General features: G+C 34.1%; 3 protein-coding genes across 3 annotated transcripts in view; 2 read left to right on the top strand and 1 right to left on the bottom strand.

Annotated features, from left to right (window-relative positions):
* LOC135849384 (S-adenosylhomocysteine hydrolase-like protein 1) overlaps nt 1–8,579 on the bottom strand; it is a 58,331-nt gene extending 49,752 nt beyond the window's left edge. Inside the window, exons 1-2 of the mRNA XM_065369778.1 lie at nt 8,444–8,579; nt 7,007–7,242 (exon numbers count right to left, since the gene is read on the bottom strand). The gene's annotated coding sequence lies outside the window, so the exon portion shown is untranslated. The remainder of the gene's footprint in view (nt 1–7,006; nt 7,243–8,443) is intronic.
* LOC135849385 (beta-1,3-glucan-binding protein-like) lies at nt 711–6,375 on the top strand. The gene is made up of 10 exons (XM_065369781.1): nt 711–899; nt 1,065–1,227; nt 1,301–1,446; nt 1,521–1,678; nt 2,024–2,145; nt 2,254–2,414; nt 2,565–2,810; nt 2,888–3,036; nt 3,118–3,222; nt 6,117–6,375. Exons 1-10 carry the CDS (start codon nt 848–850, stop codon nt 6,216–6,218), a joined length of 1,404 nt encoding a protein of 467 aa, XP_065225853.1. The 5' UTR covers nt 711–847; the 3' UTR covers nt 6,219–6,375.
* LOC135849380 (uncharacterized) lies at nt 7,404–20,038 on the top strand. Its single transcript, XM_065369775.1, has 13 exons — nt 7,404–7,791; nt 8,192–8,422; nt 8,497–8,708; nt 8,796–8,955; nt 9,053–9,267; nt 9,354–9,550; nt 17,849–17,945; nt 18,051–18,357; nt 18,459–18,626; nt 18,716–18,779; nt 18,893–19,059; nt 19,203–19,349; nt 19,442–20,038. Exons 1-13 carry the CDS (start codon nt 7,521–7,523, stop codon nt 19,732–19,734), a joined length of 2,529 nt encoding a protein of 842 aa, XP_065225847.1. The 5' UTR covers nt 7,404–7,520; the 3' UTR covers nt 19,735–20,038.
* The last annotated feature ends 124 nt before the right edge of the window (nt 20,039–20,162 follow it).

Genomic DNA, 20,162 nt, shown 5'->3' with positions numbered 1-20,162 from the left:
TAATGGGGCCCGAGGAAAGGGAAGTGATCTAACGTCAGACTGAGTGTTCTAAACAGCTGTATCAATGCTCTATTTTACAACATAATTTTTGCTGATTTTGGCTGTATAGGTAGGGCTATCGTTTCGCCAAGTACCTCAGCGTCTTTTTCGCCAATAATCAAGATTGCAAAATGTTTCACCAAGTACGTAAGCAAATTTTATTTAGATCGATACCTAATAATGAAGAATTTATGCATATTGCAGAAGAGCAAATGATATAACGTTCGGGATTTCCCATATTTTATTCATAAATAAAAACTCGTTTCACATTTTTAAAAAATCAGTAATAAGGTATCGTGAACGTTACAAAATATCCACATTCATATTTAAGGCCAAAAAAAAAAAAAATGCAAAACGATGACCCCACGTACTGAACACATTCTTCAAAAAATGAATCACAGATTTCAAATTGAACTTTTTTCTCCTATAATCCTTCGCAGATATAAAAAACCCAGAAAACTACACATCGATCATTAGTTATTATCACGAGCTATTTCCCTGTTAGCGACTGGTGAACTTGAATCAAATAAATTTGTAGTAGGTAGGAACCCATTAATAACTAGTTTTTCATGTTTCGCTTAGCCAGAAAATAATTACGAATATTCTTCTCCGTTTGTAAGAGGAAAGGGAAGGGAAATCCAGAGTTTAAATCTAAATACAACACTCTGATAATACCTACGAGTTGAATTTACGTAGATAGATACTTACATCAGAATAGGTAGGTATTTTTCTTCATTCGCAAAAACTTTGTTGATCCTTCTTACTATTTATGTAGTGCGAAAAATCGTGTAACTGCCGATATCACGTCATGTTAATTTATATTTCTGTTATTATTGTCACTATCTTCGTTTTCAATAAAGGTAACGTACCAAAGTCATTACACCAATATAGGTAGATAACTATAGGTATAGATAACTGTAGGGTATGCTAAATGGAAAATTCTATAAAGTTGTAGGCGTACCTATATTATGTGAATAACAAATTGATTTAGAGTATTATTTATGCGAAAACTTCGAATTTTATAGAAATCGAAGGTACGATAAAATATAATTACGCGGGATGTTACGAAACCAACGATCCATCAAAATTATCCTACCAATATGCGAAAAAAGATGATAAAAATATGACAACAAAAGCATGCGTGGATTTATGCGAATCGTGGCGATTTGCATTCGCCGGATTACAAAAGTAACATCTTCACTTTAATTTTACGGTTGGCTTTTTCTATATAAATTTGAATCTAATTCGGTGAACTTTTCAGAGGCGAATGTCGCTGCGGTCAGTACCAACCACCTGAAATGATGAGAAAAAACTACGGCGATTGTAATCATCCCTGCCCAGGGAATAAAAATTATAGATGTGGGGGTGATTCGAAATTCTCAGTTTACGAGACAAGCTTACCCCCAAGTAAATAAGATTTTTTATCATTCTCATTGTCTAAAATTAATCGTAATTTACTACGAATATGATTTCCTCCGTAGATAATGCAAATGGTCAAGCTAGCAGTAATAATGTTGGCATCGATAATAGGCTTGGAACGCCGACATCTGCGGGAAAAGAACAGCTCATTTTCCAGGATAATTTTGATAAATTAGACATCACAGTTTGGTCCTATAATATTGGACCAGGTCGTGCTCCGGTAATTTTCATATTTCTTCTGACACAAACCCCTTTACATCCAAAAGGTCACATTCCAAAAAAAAAAAAAAAAATTAAAATTTGCCCAAAATACTTATTTTTAGAAAATTGGAAACCAAAAAGAACCTTTTTTCAAAATAACAGAAAAAAAACATTATTTTCGAAAAAAAAAGATTTCTCGAATGTCTTTTTTTTCAATATTCCAATCATCTGGCAAATTTTCTTATCCTAACACACAGCTCGGTTCACATGACAATAACCTATAGTTAATCTCTCTATCGCTAAACAAATATTAATTTTCACTCTAGAAAAAAATCGATCTAATTTTTCACTCCATGTTAAACAGGATTACGAGTTCGTTACTTGGGAAAGATGTCTGCACGTTACTTACATAAGGGATGGCCGCGTACACCTCAGACCAAAAATACAACCTCACGAGTACACTGAGAATTCAATAACCTTGCAAACGTACGGAATAATTTATTACGAATTTCGAGTATAGGACAAGGGTACCATAGTGCTCGTTGACCGAGAAAAAAATAACCTAGTTTTTCATTTTGTTTGTAAAACTAACAGCTGTACAGGAAAACCTGTGAAATGTACGAAAAAGGCAGTCAGTACGTATACTCCACCTCCTATTCAAGCTTCTCAAATATTTACCAAAAATACTTTCGCATTTAAATACGGACGTATTGAAGTTCGAGCTAAATTACCTATCGGTGATTGGATGATTCCACGTGAGTAATTATAGAATAATAATACATAAGTCGTAAGTATTTCGGTACATCTACTCCATCATCTATTTCAAAAGTACCTAAGATACCTACTTGATAAAAAATTACCTAGCCTATATGCTATTTTAATACAATACAGTTCATTGTTTTCAGAAATTTGGCTCGTGCCTAAAAATAACACGTGGTATGGAGAAGGTTACCAATCGGGTCAAATTCGAATCGCCATGGCTCGAGGCAATAAACAGTTCGATTGCTCTAATAGTCACTACGGTCACAGACGTCTAGAAATGGGAATTATCCTAGGTCCTAAATCCAACTTGAAGCAAAAAATGTTTTATAAAATGGCTCCCGAAAGCTGGAGCAATGATTTTCACACTTATACGGTTATTTGGACAGCAGGTTGATCTCAATTTTTCCAAAATTACCTACCTATTCTAATAGCACCTTGAAAAACACAAAAATCATCGAATTTTCAGATAAAATTAGCTTCTTAGTCGATAACGAAGAATTAGGAACGATACAACCAGGACAAGGGCAAACAATTCGTCAACTAGTTGGCTTACCAGCAAGTACTGACAATATTTATAAAAATGCCACCAACAAAATGGCGCCTTTTGATAGAGAAGTACGAATTTAGTAGCTAATAATTAATTCCATGGAGAATAATTCTATGAAAAATTACAATTCGTTTTTTTTTTTTTGGCAGTTTTACATCCTTTTCGGAGTAGGAATCGGTGGCCTTAGTGATTTTCCTGATACTTGTGCTGCAACTCCGAAAAAACCGTGGGCCAACGACTCGCCATTCTCGAAGGTAAATAAAAATCATACTGTACAATTGTGTACAATAATAATTAGGTATAGATGGTAGCAAAAATGTGAGGATTGATTACGTTTACTATTCGCTGCCTGTCAGTACAGAATAGGCGACTCAAAACACTTGGAAGTAAGCATGTCGTATAGCTTAAAACAAATTTCAACCCCCCCCCCCTCTCACTTAGCACAGCTGCGGTGAGGAGGGAGGATTAGGAATGAGTCAATAACCAGATTTTGTTCAAAAGTAGGCAGATAAGTTTGCAAAAACCTTACTTATCTTTTTCAAACATATTTTTGATTCTATAAAATTAGAAGATGATCAATTTTGATGAATTTTTTCGTCATGTCACCATAAGAACTTTATACTTCCATATTCAAATTGTTTATTGTTTTTGTCCATTGAAAAGAAATCATTCGTCTAGCGATGACATCCAAAAATACACAACTAATTGTAAATCCAGTTTTGAAAAAAAAAACAAAAAAAAGGCTCCAATGAAGTTTAACAAGGACTCTATCTATACTGTTATTCGAAATATTTATTTTCTTCTCAAACTTGATTTATGAGAAAAAAATACCATATGGAGGAAGGGGAGACGCCAAAGCAATCCACATAAAAACTTGAACTGGACAAACCCAGTTTTATACATGAAAAGTTGAAACAGATAATTAATGAGGTTTTTAAGAGCACTGATTTTATATTTTTAATGACCATTTGATCCTAAAACCCAAAATGGGGTCCAAATGAGAAGGTGCAAAACGGAAAATTTTTATAAAATACAATAAAAGTGGCTAGCAAAGTTAGAGTTTTCAAGAGCGTAGAATTAATTTTTAAAAGCCATTTTGATCTTAACCCCAAAATGCACCCAAAAGAGGAGATACAAAATTGAAAATTTTCAAAAATGTCCCCTTTCCACCCTAGTTAGGTTATTTTTAGTCTAAAGGGCAAATAATTGATAAAATTGAAATCACCGTGCTGAGAAATCTATTATTCGATACCCATACTGAATTTTTCAGCATTTTATTTTCAGACCATTTTTTTGGACAATACCTTCCATTTTTTTGAAAACGGGCAAATTGACTGAGATCGACGTCACGTCCGTCATTAATCAATTCAAGAAGTTGAAAATTACATTTAATCCAAATCAAATTTCATAGGTTTCATTAAATGTTCGAAATGTCACCAGAAATTGAACGTAATAAAATCGAGCATCCGGAGTTTTACACTGAGATTTTGATTTTTTTCATTTTGGTCCAAAATTTTTTTGATGGCGAGGAATTGAGATACCTATCTTCAATCTCCATTTTATTAAATCAAAATTTAAGTATTATGCACATAAATTATTGAAACATGTATTACAGTTCTTTTTCTCAATCAAAATGCAAACGATGAAAATAAATATTTTTTAATAAATCGAGGGTGAGAACAGACCATAAGCTATCAAGGGAATGGTTGGCAACACGCGTCACCGAACGGAATGACAGTTTACGTTCATATTGCGTAGGAAGTTTCCTAAATAAAAATTACTATTTTTAAATTTTTCAAAAATTCAATAAAAATCAAAAAATGAATTCAAAGGGCAACAATTTAGATTTCGATGATTTTAAAATCTTTCTAAAAATTGAAATTTAGTAGAAGTTTGAAATGTTGCCTACCTTGAAAATTGAAGGAGCAAGCATCATTAGAAGCAAAGAATGACGACTTATTAACGCAATGTAAGGTGGTTAGTTTGAGTAGATGAGTTGTCTGCATTTCATTTAAAATAAATTTTTGGAAAATTTATAAATTAGTCAATTCTAAAGAATAAATAAATTAATAATAATTATAGGAAAAAAATTTTTAAATAAACAACAAAAAAAAATGTTTTTAAATAATATATAAAAATTTCCTTAACTTCAAAACTGAAGGGCCCACGAACAGGTTGTTTTGAAGAAAGTTCGAGAAAATGGATGAAGCGTTGAAATGAGAACAAATTTTATTACAACAACACTGTTTTTCCTGAAATAAGATTTGAAAAATTATCAAGTTTTTTGATAAATTGACCCACATTTTTTTGATATATTTTTTTAAAAATAAAACCAACTAGAAGAGTAATAACTTTTTCAAATCCACTTTTAAACGATGTCCCATATTTTCAAATTCAATCGATTTTTAAATCACGAATTTTTATTAAAATTTGCTCTCAGCTCCTTTAATTTATAAGTCAGACAAAAACTTTTCAAATAAAATTTTGATTAATTTTTCTCACTCACGTCAAAAATTAATTTCAACCTTTTTTTCAAAATGAGATTTGTTCCTTCAATTGTCAAGATAGACAACTAATTTGAAATTTGTTACCGCAAATTATCATTTTCTTCTTGAAAAAAAAATAAAAATAAAAATAAACTGGAATCCTTCAAGCTAGTGCAGACTGTAAAGTCATCCAGGGCCAAAACAATATCCTATGAGGTGTCTTTCTAAAAATATACAAATTGAATTTTTTTAAAATCAATTTTTACTGGGAATTGAATACCTCCCTCAGGTTCTTCAGATAATTGAGACCCGAGGGACAAATTGCCCCAACTGACTCCAGAAATAATTTTTTTTCGCCTATTTATTGCTTTTACGAAAAAATCATTTTAAAATTGTGAATTTTTTCTAGTCCAAGAACAAATTTTAGTTTTAGTTTTCAAAATCAAAAAAAAAAATCTACAAAACGCTCTACTAAAAAATTATGTTCTTTAAAGTGAAGTGCTTAGAACAGGTAACATTAAAGTAGATTTACAAGATAAACAAAGTATTGTCTTTGACTCGATTATCGATGCACACTTTAATAAAATATCCTATCAGTGAATTTTAAAAATAAGTAAATAGGTACCTACATAATCTAAGAGTACAATTCTGTTTTTTTTCAGGCCATGTCCGACTTTTGGAATGACAGAGATACCTGGTTCAGTACGTGGAAAGGTGAAAATGCAGCTATGAAGATTGATTATGCAAAAGTATGGTCACTTTGAAGAAAATATCACAATTTTTAGTCCATGTGTAATCGATTCGATTAATATCCATAATGATAATAATATGTAAACCGATTCAAGTGAAATTTACGCGTATGTGTGATAATTTTTATAAGTCATTAAACAATTTTATAAAATAAATAGATATTATATAATATCATTTCAGTTATGAGATTTTCTCAAACACTTCTACCAATTCACATAGGCATTTATCCTTCCTTGCACTTTTACCTCTATTTCAAAAACATTAATTTAGCATCTTTTAATTCTCTTCTACAAATTTTATTCGTAAAACTCGTATTATTCATTTTCAATTCGCAGTAATTTCATTTTCATCGCAGTTAATTCCATAATTTATCAAGTCTCACTTCCAATAAACGGACAATAAACATAGATAGAAAAAAGGAAATAAACCATTACGACTACGAGGCATGCTGCGTTTCCTGCACCACGCTCAAAATATTCCGAATTTTATTTCCTTTTCTCATCCAATCAGTGTAAGATCAGATGAAATTTCTTCGGATGAAAATCCAATATCAGATAGGTACCTAAGTATATTTTCCACTACCTTGAAAAACGCCGACCACATGTTCCAAAGTACTACGAATGATCAGATTACTTTTAAATTGAGTCATGAATTCGCCACCTGAACTTAACCAGCACTTCTCAATCAACCTTTTGTGCAACTAATCCGTATCCGGCACCTTCCTCAACTCATTTTTTCTGGCAAAAACATACGTTAAATATCTTAAAAAGTAATTTATGGCGGGAATTCACCCAAAACTTACCGAAATCTCGCAGACCGGATTCACGCAGCTACTCCCATCGTGCTCAGGATGCGGCTAACGACGCCTCAATACGAAATGAATTTAATTACACGAGCCGAACTCATTTGAGAAAATAATTGAAGGAAAAGTTGGCGTATTTGAAGAGTTATTTTCACGTTATTGATTACTTCTCATGCCGACCAAGTCTCGTTGTCTGTCGCAAAAAGTCGTCCAGCAGTGTTACCCCGACTTGGAATCTGAAATAGCGAACCAAATTACTACCAAAAAAACCATAAGTTCCAGCGAGTAAAAAAAGAACGCAATAAAATGATGGAAAATTTCATCGGCCGTTGGCAAAAAGGTGGGTATTTTCGAGTATCAGGAAAAGTAGGGTAAAGTTTCCGTTTCCGCGGTCTGGTTACACTGCGTTCCCGCATTTTTCAAACGCAATATTGATTTTGTTCGAGTTTGTAAATGTAAACGAATATGCCAATGTTTTATCGTTATTATTATTATTCGAAGTGAGACCATCGTTATGAATACGAGAATAGCTGTGAAGGAGAATTTCGACGAAGACGACCTGAGCGACGATGTGGACGACGAGGTATTCGTTCGAGATGGCAAAAAGAGTATACTCAAGATGGATAAGCAGAAAGGAGACGAACGACCTCTTATGCCTCCGAGAAGGAAATCTAAACAGAAACAAAATAATCCCAATCCGGAAGTTTGTAGTAGACAACCGTGCAATATTTACAATTGCTTGTTACCAGTTTATTTTGGAATAGCAACTATCATATCAATCGCATGTAAGTATTTTTAATTAGCTTTTGTTTATGGCAATGAAGAAGAGGATGAAATTTTCGGATGATGGAAATAAAAATTTGAAGATTTTTTTTGAGACTTTGTAGTTTATTTATTGTGAGATATGAATCAGTGATTGGGGGGGGGAGATGATACGTGACATAGATGAAGTTATTCATTACCTACCTGGATTACCTCAGCGAGGAGAGGCAGGGGACGAGAGAAAAAATAATAGGTTTAAGAGCTATTGCCTCATTAATTATGTAAAGTTTCCTTCTTTTTAGTTCATTACTACTCATAAACCAGAGAATAATAGGCACACCTACACAGGGTTCATATTTTAGTCATTTTAAAATCAAATCTTCCAAAAATATTAATCAAAGTATCGATGGACCTTTGTTTCAGTTTTAATGCTGCTGTATATTTTCTTAGTAGATAAATTACCCCTTTTAATGAATAAATTCGACATATGGACATCGGATAGCGTATCAGAAATCATCACCGAACCTTGCCTAAACATTAAACTGAATAAAATATGGACTCAGCAGATACCAAAACTAACATCTCATTCGCAAATCAAATTAATGGACGTAAATAAAGATAACGTCGAAGATATAATTATAGGAATTGGGACAGGTAGGCATTAAGACACCTTACCTACTTGTATCGTCATCGCTGTTAACGCTCATCATTGTGCTGTTTGCTCCCAGAATTGGACGATATTCATAATGGAAACGGATTATGTCGCGAATTCTTCGAAAGCCCAGAACAGCAGTGCTCCGGTGGAGTCGTTGCACTCGATGGAAAAACAGGAGATATCATTTGGCATCGTTGGCTACGTCGATTAGTCTTATCCGTTCAGTGCGATTTTGAAATCACCGGTGATTTCGTATCTGATTGCATTGTCACTGGAAAAGGAGGGGTAAATTAGTTCTTATTATTAAATCATTAAAAAACTAAAAAAAAAAAATATTTAAGGTTACAATATATCCTATTTGTTCAATTTAAGCTTCTAGTAGCAATAAGTGGAGTAGATGGAGCGGTCATTTGGGAACTGGAAACTCCCCCGAAGGAATACTACATCGATTTATACAATGTGCTCATCGTTCACGATTTAGATTCGGATAATTATATGGATTTGTTAGCCACTCATACCTCAGGAAACGATGGTAAGATTTTTTTCACAAAGAAATTTTTTCTCACACCAATGATTCTGCGACAGAGTACGTAGGTCAGGTACAAAGGGGCTAATTCGCGAATTTACAGTTCTACAGAGCCATTTCATTATTGTCAGTGGACGAGATGGGAAAGCATTGCAAAAAATCACCGTCACTCCGAACGAACCTATTTTACACGCTCCTCAAATTTTAACCGATGTCGATGGAGGTGAAACTGTTCTTTTCATTACTGGAGATCCATACCATTCCGGAGGCATTTACATGATCCCCATTTACGATCTTTTGAAAGGAGATATTTCAAGGGTAAGAGATGGCATCATTATTGTAGCGAAAAGAAAACCATTTCTTTTAGCAGTTTAGATAATAATCGATAGTATTTTTTTTCTTAGATCAAGAATTTATTCCATTACAAAACTGGAATTTTGGCTCCTCCTGTTCTTGTGGATATGAACCTAGATGGACTTCATGATATGGCCTACGTAGCTGATAACAATGTTTATGTCATTGATGGAGCTACTTATGCGAAAATATGGAACACGTCCTTGTATGATTATGTATCAAGTGCATTTCAAATCACTTCAATCAGGTAAACAAAAAAATCATTAGGTAATGATAATTCCATTTTTTCCATCAAATAGCAGCATAAATTCTTGCCTAAAATTGTGCCTTACTACTTTTTTTTTTTTTTTTTTTCAACTGATTACCTACATTTTTGATCAGGTAAAATTGAAAACGAATTTGAAAAAAGAACATTGAAACTTCAAACTTATAATGCTATCAAGCTTTGATTTCAGTTTTGACATTTTTTAAATTAGTTTTATAGTTTTGAATCGGGTCAGAAAAAAAGTTGATTTTCAATTTTTTTCAACCAAAGAGTAGATGCAAATTGCAAACTTATATTATTGAGGAAAATAAAAATGCAAAAATATGTTACTCGTATAAATATGAATTTGAAACAGAATTGAAAATTAAAACAATAAATTTGTTCCTAAGTAATACATATGAATGGTGCTTTTCAAGAAGGTCCTATCGACCGATAGGACCTTTTTGAGGAGTTCATGAAATTTGAATCTCTGACGTTTTCTACACAAGATGGTGCAAACCGCAGCGCTCCATGTGGTGTTGTTCACAAACAGCAGCTATATGAAGTTGGCTAGGAAACGCAACTGGAAAATGCGCGCATTACCTTCTTCTCCGAAATGGTTGATCACAACTATACCAGAAGGCACTCTTGAGTAGTAATTTTCAACGCAGAATTCAAATTTTGAGTCAATTTTGCCCCTCGACCCCAAGGGGGGGTGGTACCAAATTAAAATTTGTGGAAAATGTGAAAAAATCGAGTATAGTGTCGAAATCTTGATACTTTGGGTTAAAAACAACGATTTTTGAGTCAATTTACCTCGTAGCCCCCCAGGGGGGGGTGGTATCAAATAAAAATGCGAAAAAATCGAGTACAGTGTCGAAATCTTGGTACATTTGGGCTGAAAACTCGATTTTCGAGCCAATTTTGTCCTTCGCACGCCAGGGAGGAAGGGGGTGGTACCAAATCGAAATTTGGGGAAAACAGTGAAAAAATCGAGTGCGCACTCACACATGCATGGCTAAAGTATGAGATGATACAGATTTTCGCAGGTTTCCGCAGGTAAATCGATCGCAGTTGTTTTACATACACTAAAATGCATAATTTTTCATATTCGTCGTTTTGGGGAATGCTGGCGGAAGAAACTTCTGCCCTACAGTATTAAAGATATTACATTAAAGTACTCAATTTTTTCACTTTTATCCTAAATTTTGATTAGGTACCACACCCCTCCCCCCGGAAGCCGAGGGACAAAATTGACTCGAAAATCGGGTTTTCAGCCCAAATGTACTAAGATTTCGACACTATACTCGATTTTTTCGCATTTTTATTTGGTACCACCCCCCCTGGGGGGCTACGAGGGAAATTGACTCAAAAATCGTTGTTTTTAACCCAAAGTATCAAGATTTCGACACTATACTCGATTTTTTCACATTTTCCCCAAATTTTCATTTGATACCACCCCCCTGGGGGGCTACGAGGGAAATTGACTCAAAAATCGTGGTTTTTAACTCAAAGTATCAAGATTTTGACACTATACTCGATTTTTTCACATTTTCCCCAAATTTTCATTTGGTACCACCCCCCCTGGGGGTCGAGGGGCAAAATTGACTCAAAATTTGAATTCTGCGTTGAAAATTACTACTCAAGAGTGACTATTTCATGTTTTTGGTGGGTTTGAGAAGGAATAAAATCGATTTTTAGGTGAATAACCGCAAGAAGGTCCTGTCGTTTCAAGAAGGTCCTATCGAGGTCTCTTTTGTAAAGCGCTCCCATGGAAATGTTGGTGGTGGAAAAAAAATTACTACGCAGGAAATAAATAGTGGAAAGATGCTTCTATTCAACAAAAAAAACCGGAGCTCGCTATATCATTTTAAACCAAAATGGCAAAACACTGAAATATAAAAAAAACACTCACGCAAAAAAGCGTGAGATAACCGGCTTTTCAGAATTAAAAAATGTATTAAAAACATATTAATTATATTTATATCAGTATAACAGTTTTATAAAATATAAAAAAAATATCTACATCGTAATCAACTTCGGGTCAGTTATTTATTCACTAGTTTCTCAAGTATTACAATAGCGTAATTAATTTTAAATTTGCATAATATTTCAATTCATTGAAATAAATTTAAAAAACAAATAAAATCTCAATAAAGCAAATTTGGAGATTTCATATTGTTCTTTTCAAATAGAATTCATAACAATGTCTTTCAATATGCAAATTTTAGTATTAAATTCCTTTTAGAATTTAATAGATAGAAAATCTGACGTCATATTCGTATTCAGCGTTACAAGACACGTACTATTTCATGTGTCGCACGAACAAAACACTTTTTTTAATTTTTACCCCCTTTGGGGAGGTGCCGGGGGCCATGGATGGGGTCCAATCAAAAATCTGACGTCATATTCGTGTTCAGCGTCACCGAAAACATACAATTCGATATATCACATGCCCCAGATTTTCTTTTGAAAGTTTCACCCAAAATTGGGGGTGGGGGTGTTCCCCCTTCGTCAAAGAGTCCCATCTCGAAACCTAAATATTTCGAAACAAGAAATAAACTGAGAAATCGTTTGGGTATTAAGACAGACATTGGTGATTGCTAAGCAAAACATTTATGCTTTAAAAAAAATAGGTGTACCAAAAACAAAACTGATGAGGAAGTCTGCAAAAGTCTGCAAAAATGCCACCAAAAATAAATTAGGCCTACCTAAGCTGAACTGTCAGAGGAACATGTAAACCGACTTTCCATCGAGTTCCTAACAAGAAATAAACTGAGAAATCGTTTGGATATATTAAGACAGACGTTACTAATTATTGCTAAGCAAAATATTTATTCTTAGAAAAAAATAGGTATACCAAAAACAAAACTGATGAGGAAGTCTGCAAAAGGACGCAAAAATGACAAAAAAAATCACTTTATCTGAAATATCGAGGGAACGCTTGAACCGATTTTAATAAAACTCGAAATCTCAAAATTTCGGCAATACACCAGTCCGGAGAGATAAAGCACTTTGTTCAAAATTTCATAGGTTTCGAGTTTACTCTGCCACAAAATTGGTACATAAACACATATATATACATTTGTTAAGGGCCCAAGTGGCATCTTTTTTTGTTGTTGAATGGTAAACTGGCATCTTTTTTACAAAGTGGCATCATTTTGCGGATGCCACGTTAACATTGCTGTTATTTGATATCCTACAGGTCTGTACATTCCAAAAATAGGGTTAGTTTGGTGATGCCACTTTACCGGATATACAACCGCCCACACCCCTCAGGTTCAATATGTATATGTGGTAAAGTGGCATCTAGCATGTTTCACAACGTAGCGCGCAGAGCGCGCTGTGTTGTAGTGCTCTCCTCACGCTACCCACGTATATGCGAAGCGCTTTTGTGCTCCTACCTCATAAGCACGTGCGGAGTAGTGCAGCTGTATTATTACATGCTGAAAAATATTTTTGAATGTGAAGATGCCAGTCTCCTGTATATACTCTGGATGCCAGAATACCGTCAAACGACTATTCATATATATATATATATATATTTGCTAGCGACCAGACATGTCAACTATGCTTGGCATATATGCTGAAAAGTGAACAAAATTTTAAAATTGGCATAAGTTCTGTTCTAAATCACCTATCAAAATTTTATTTGCAGATTCAATCTAATATTGAAAAAATCTATGTGTTGAACAAAGTAGTCAGATTTTTAGGCTGAATTTTGGAGAAAAATTTTGAAAATGGAGTCGAAGTAATTCAAATTTTAAGAAAGTTAAGACACCACAAGAAAGCTTGAACAGCATAAAATTTTTTGACGTTTTTAATTTTTCCATAGGCCAATAAAATACTGAAAAATTTCAAGTCAAATTTGTTGTTGTGCACACTCAGGTTCGATGTATTTACATACATCTCCACCAGCACATCACATTCTACTAACTACAAATTGACTGTAGACCCTGCGTTCGTCCTCGCGCCTTGATTTCTAAGCCATGCGCGCTCTGGTGGAAGTTTCTGAAAACTCATAGTTGACTTGTATAGTAAAATTAACCCATGACTTGTCAACTATAGTTGAGAAGTTGGTCAGTCCACTTGTATAGTAAAATTAACCCATTCATTAGTTGACAAGTCTGGTTACTAATACCTATATATATATAGATTTAAACTTAGTCATTGTGGTGCCCGTTTTAAGTATACGTAGTCATTGTGGTGCCCGGTTTTGGGCTTGTGGCGCCCAAATCGGGCACCACAAGGTCTTTTTATATAAAACGATGTAGAATTTGATGAAATGCACTCTAAGGTGAAAAAAAAATTTTTGAGGCAGGCACCACAAGTACCAAGTTTATATAACGGGCACCACTATGACTAAAAATCCCCAAAAAAATAAACTGCTCCAAAACACCTTTATCATACATATATATAAGATCCTCTATGTATGCGGGCACCACAATTACCATAAAAGACCCGGGCACCACAAGGTACTAGGTACGTGTATTCATATAGATATATATACAGTTGTTCAGGGCCCAAGTGGCATCTTTTTTTGTTGTTAAATGGTAAACTGGCATCTTTTTTACAAACTGGCATCATTTTGCGGATGCCACTTTAACATTGCTGTTATATGATATCCTACAGGTCCATACATTCCAAAAATAGGGTTAGTTTGGTGATGCCACTTTACCTGATATACAACCGCCCACACCCCTCAGGTTCAAAGACAATATGTGGTAATGTGGCATCTAGCATGTTTTACAACGTAGCGCGCGTAGCGCGCCATGTTACAGTGCTCCCCTCACGCTACCCGCCTATAAAGGAAGCCCTTTTGTGCTCGTATGTCATACGCACGTGCGGAGTAGCGCAGCTGTACTATTACTTGCCGAAAAATATTTTTGAAGGTGAAGATTAGTGAAGATGCCAGTCTCCTGTATATATTCTTGGATGTCAGAATACCGTCGAACGACTATTTATACTGTCTTATAGTACATTGCGAGATCCGACATATACACAGGCATTGCGAGATCCGACCCAAAAAATTTCGAAAAATGCTAAAAACTCAAATAATAACCCTACAACTTCGTTCGAACGCACGTTCCAGTGTGTAAACAGTGCCTTTCTATGCATTGCCGCCATCAATTTCGCGATCCGCATAAACCGAGATCCACCAACGGCCTAAACCTGATTTGGGGGTGGATCTCGCAAGATGCGTTGTTTATCTATTTTCAAAAATTGTATATAAGTATAAAAATAGTTGACAAAACGAGATCCGGCTGAAAATGGGTGTACAGGGTCCCCCGGATCTCGCGAGTACCATGGCATATGAGAGAACTTGCGAGATCCGGCAAAAGGATCTCAGGATCTCGCAATGCCGGATTTTATATAAAACGGATCTCGTAATGTATGGTTTTTACATGTATATATATATGTTCACGACAGCACACTTATGAACCCATGTATGGGTTAATCTTGCATAAGAAGTGAACCAGTAGGTTTACCAGCCTGGCTCACTTCGTAAAGGCTAAAGTTACATAACAAGTGAGCCACCTGTTTCAAACTAGTTTTGTCAAAGTTAGCTGCGCGCACCAAATGTTTCTCAGAGATGTTCGCTAGATGTAGTACTAACATGAGGCCTATAGAATAGGAAGTACTGGTCGGCATACCCAAAGCCCTGTTGAAATTGGGTATGCACGATGATAAATTTGACTAATGATTTTTCTGCATTTTATTGCTCTATGGGAATACTGTTGATACCAAAAATTTTGATGTGGTTCAGACTTTTTGACAACCAAGCAATTTTCACAAAATTCAATATAGTTCAAAAAATTTTTAAATTTTTTTGAAAAAATTTTCTCCAAAAATTTTTTATTCAGTTTCTTGATACAGATAAATTATATATTTCAATGACTGTGCAATTAGAATTTCGATTAGTTAATTAGAACAGAAATTGAAAATGATTTTAAAAATTTTGAAATTTTGAAAAATTGGCTCATAAGCCTACCGCGATGCCTATATATATATATAAACTTTAAGGAAACCTGAAAAAAAACTAATGGTCCCACAATGATCCCAACACCCCAAAACGCAAAGAAAATTTACTCCGGACCGAAACTGTCACAGTTGAGACAAATACAGTACCTGACTTTTCTTCGAAAAGCCGGTAAATGCGTTTTTCTCAAAACCAGTTTTTTGTCGATAGGACCTTCTTGAAAAGCACCATTCATATAGCAACTTGAACTACTTGAAGTACATATTTGTAAGAAGAGTTGCCAAGCACGCAAACAGAAGGAGCAAGATAAGTTATCGTTTCGGAAAGACCGTTGTTTTCTTTTTTTCTCGAAACCATCAAAACCTAATCGACTTCTACAATACTGATGAAACTTTTCTATGTGTACCTACTTAATAAATTTTCATTCAAAATAATGCAATTTTCTGAAGTAGGTATTTAAAGAAAAAAAAACTACAAAAAATGGAAAAAAATTCAAAATTCTGACAGAAAGAGGCAATAAACAGAAAATTCCAAAATTTGATTTACAGCATGGGAAAAACAGAACTTTTTTTAATTTTGACAAAAAAAAACAAAATTTTTTAAAGTTTTAACAAAAAATAACATTTTTTTAAAATTTTGGGATAAATTGTAAATTGTTGAGAATTATGGCTAAATGCAGAACTTTTAGTTGGAAATTTTTTCTCAAGATACAATTTTCTATTTTCTCGAAAAACTACAAAAAATTTTAAAAAAATCAAAATTCTGACAGAAGAAACCACTATTAAATTGAAAATTTCAATGGTTGATTTAAAACATGAAAAAACTAAATTTTTTACAATTTCGACAAAAAGGCAGGATTTTTTAAAATTTCGTCGAAAAATTAAAATTTTATATGGAAAAAATCAAGATTTTGTTTAAATTTTTAGGAAATTTAAGCAAAAATGCGGGATTTTTAGCGACACATTTTTTCAAATGTTTTAATCTGGGAGATGAAGGAATGGCATTAAAATTGATTCAAAAACTTGAAAAAATGAAAAGAAAAGTAAATTCTACGTGAAAGAATAAATAAATAAGATAGTTAAGGAGGAAACTTCTGAATGGAAAATTTCAAAGTTTGATTTACCTACAGAATGAAATCTTTCTACAGCAGCAGGAAATGTTTTCAAATTTTACAATGTAGAAGGGAACAAGTCGTGATCAACATTTTTTTATTCGGGTCAACATTTTTCTATTTTCCAAGTGGATAAAAAAATTTTAAATCCTAAAAAAAAAAAATAATAATTTAGGTGTTTTGAAAATTGATGACAAAAAATGGAAAAAAGCAGGTCTCAGTCACAATTTTGACAAAAACCAAGAAGAATAGGAGATCGGGTCAACATTTTTCTATTTTCCAAGTGGACAAAAAAAATTTTAAATCCTAAAAAAAAAATAGTAATTTAGGTGTTTTGAAGTTTAATGACAAAAAATGGAAAAAATCAGGTCTCAGTCACAATTTTGACAAAAAACCAAGAAGAATAGGAGATACTTTTTGTGATAATAGTAAGTAGGTACCGATAAAAGCGACTTCTTCACAAATTTTATAGCTTTTGATAATATTTAATCAACTTTTTTTCACCCTCCTGTTGCATTGATTTTAATGATTCGTTGATAGTATTGAAGTCATTTTGTCCTATTCATAGTATCTAGGTTCATTTTTTTTCTTTTTTTGGGCAATATTTTGACATTTTCAAAAAAAATTCAGCAAATTTGAACGATTTTTCAAAAATTTGTAGGCCCACACCATTTTGCTCAATTTTATTTTTTTTGTTTTTTTTTTCAAAAAGCTTTTTTTTATTTCCAACACGTATTGACTCTCTTTTACTCTCCTCCGCCTCCTCCCCAAAAAACAAATGTTTCAGGCAGTCTTCGAAAACGTTTCGTGATTATACAAGTTGTTTCAATAATTAATTTGTACTTTGAAACTCAAAGAAACCGCTGGGAAGCATCACATCCAAAACTATCAATTTTCCCATGTTTCATTTTGCAATTTTTTTCCTCGTAATTTGTTCGAAAAAATTCAATTAACTGAATTTCTATTCATTCCACATTGGAAAAGTAGAAACGAAAAAAATCACACCTCTACTTTTTAATTTTAAGTTTATTTTATGAAGAATCATCATTTTTTTAAAAAATCCTCGAAAGCTCCAACTTGCACACTTCAAAAACTTGGGAACATATTTTTTTTTCTACACCCCCTTCCCCTCTTTTTTTTTTTTAGATAAAATAAAATGATGAGTTATTATTATTTGTATTGAAAAGTCTAAAAATGGTTTTATTTCCAGTTCGGTAACCCCAGCTTATTACAACAACGATTGGATTCCCGACTTATTGGTATCCTTCGCGGTTGGATCTGATTACCCAGAGTACTACTTTTCCATGGTAAAAATTCTATTTGAGATACGCTATTCACCACATTTATTCCTGATTGGCCAGGAATAGTGATAAGTATCAATAGGTACCTTCATCAAACACTTGTAATTTCAGTCTCTCGTACTAAATGGTAAAAATGGCAGCCTTTTACTCAACGACCCCATAATCAGATCCAGTGTTCCGGATACAGTAGGAGCGATTACATTGAGCAACGGTGGACCCGGCCATGACGCTTTTCTGTACTGGACTGCTGCTTGCCAGGGTCGAGAAAGCGCTAAAGAACCGTTCTCATTTATGCCTCAAGAAAACAGAGCTTTCTGGGCTGATTTATGTGGTTTAAGGTTCAACTCTACGTTAAATGTGGAACTTTATGCTTTGTCTCGGTACATGGATCCTCCAGGGAGTCTTCTATATACCACAAGTATGTAAATAGAATTTCCATTCCACATACTTATTCACAATACTCATGAAGTTCATGCAAGTAGGTACCTATCTAATTACCTTCTTTGCTTGTGCAATTAGAATCTCGCAGCGTAGACACAATCGATGGTCCGAAATTCAACGTGCTGGATAATCTAATGGAAAGAAGTCAAAGAATCCCCAAATATTACAAAGTAATGCCATCTCGAGGAGGTAAACCGATACAAAATCCCGTTGATCAGATGCAGCCAATGGATACAGATATCCCTGGTATGATAATCTACAGCTTCGTTAAGTTCCTCTTTGTCATCTCTTTCTTCAATGGTTTGATGGTTGTGTTTTGTTAAACTATTTGCTAGATGAAAAACCCTACGGCCCCGAGAACGATAACGAATGGAGACCACAAAAAACCAAATATCAAAAGTGAGTATAGATAAGATACCAACTGAGGAGGAAAACGTCACCTTCATCGAATAAGTGCTCAACCTACGTACTTACTTATCCACTTATTTCATTCGAATTAAAAATTTTCACAGTTATGACATGAATGAAAATCCCGCTGATGCGTTATTGGATTACGGACTAGACAGAGACGATGATCCGATGAGTGGTCGAAATGAAAAAGATTACGGTAGATATCGTAGAAGTATCCAACGACCTCAAAGTGCCATTAGTACAATACTACCCAAGGTATCCTCAAGTGGTAAGTATCCGATCGAGTGACAAATTACATCGAGTGCATTATAAAATTCGTAAAAATAACCACATTTATCTGATCGAGACACGTTTTCTCCCATGCGAGTCAATACTTCACTCAAAACCGTACGTAATCATCATTTATTTCAGGAATAATTGCAAAATCATTCGATGGCAATAACTTGGATATAATTCTTATGTATTACCAAGTAAAATCCGACGACAATGTCCAAGTGGTGGTAGGAAAAACCGAAGAATGTATTCAAAATAGTCTAGCTTTATCCTCCATTCCATCGAGTACGTATTTCTCTCTACCCATTTTTCTTACCTGTACAGCAAAACATGGTCAAACCAATACCTCAAATCAACCCTTCTTTATTATTTCCCAGGTAAATACCACGGATTACCTCGAGACCAATTGAAAGAACAAGTTTTCCGAGACTGTTTGGTCTACACCCCTGCGTACAAATACCCCATAAACAATTCGAAAAATAAAATCCTCAGTTTACAAATGGAACAACTCTACATTACCAGGCAACGAATCACCTGCAGCTGCAAATACGTGAATAACGATAACGATAAAGCTTGTGATTCAATTTTACCCTATGAGAAACAAAGTTACCCAGCGTATTTGGGAAAACATGGAAACTCGGCGTACAAAACTAGAGTACCTTTTGATTAAATCGTTTTCTAATTTTTAATTTACCTGAGTTTTTTTTTATGGCAAACCCCTTTGCTTTGAGATGAGTGATTCTCATTCTCGATAAATAAATGTCGCTTCCGGATTGATGTATATTTTTGGGTCGGAAAGGTGAATGGTTTTTTATGCAGTCGAGTTTATGTGTTACTATCTATACTCTTTTCATCAATTAAGTTCTCTTCTTATTTGTTTGGCGCAAACGACGCGCAAATTGAGTTATAATGACGTATGTTAATTAATATATTTTAATTACCTACTTATATACGAATAAAATATTTTGTTATAATTTTTTCTTTACGTGTTTTTTGAATTTTTTCTGGGCGACGATTGCGAGTTTAGACTCGTGGGAGGTTTTCAAAACACAATTTTCAAAATACTTCAAAACTCCACAAATCAGAGAAATTTTTGAA

The sequence above is a fragment of the Planococcus citri genome, chromosome 5, assembly GCF_950023065.1.
Source record: "Planococcus citri chromosome 5, ihPlaCitr1.1, whole genome shotgun sequence".
In the NCBI taxonomy this organism is placed as follows: Eukaryota; Metazoa; Arthropoda; class Insecta; order Hemiptera; family Pseudococcidae; genus Planococcus; species Planococcus citri.
The sequence above is the reverse complement of the archived record's forward strand: the minus strand, read 5'-3'. Positions and strand labels throughout refer to the sequence as shown.

What these genes read in the sequence shown, in the direction of transcription:
- LOC135849380 (XM_065369775.1), top strand. Translation starts at nt 7,521, where the DNA reads ATGAATACGAGAATAGCTGTGAAGGAGAATTTCGACGAAGACGACCTG. An exon ending in TGAAAGGAGATATTTCAAGG is followed by an intron (nt 9,268 to 9,353) that starts GTAAGAGATGGC and finishes TTTTTTTCTTAG; the next exon opens with ATCAAGAATTTATTCCATTA. An exon ending in CAGAGTACTACTTTTCCATG is followed by an intron (nt 17,946 to 18,050) that starts GTAAAAATTCTA and finishes TTGTAATTTCAG; the next exon opens with TCTCTCGTACTAAATGGTAA.
- LOC135849385 (XM_065369781.1), top strand. Translation starts at nt 848, where the DNA reads ATGTTAATTTATATTTCTGTTATTATTGTCACTATCTTCGTTTTCAAT. An exon ending in GCATTCGCCGGATTACAAAA is followed by an intron (nt 1,228 to 1,300) that starts GTAACATCTTCA and finishes TGAACTTTTCAG; the next exon opens with AGGCGAATGTCGCTGCGGTC. An exon ending in AATTCAATAACCTTGCAAAC is followed by an intron (nt 2,146 to 2,253) that starts GTACGGAATAAT and finishes TAAAACTAACAG; the next exon opens with CTGTACAGGAAAACCTGTGA.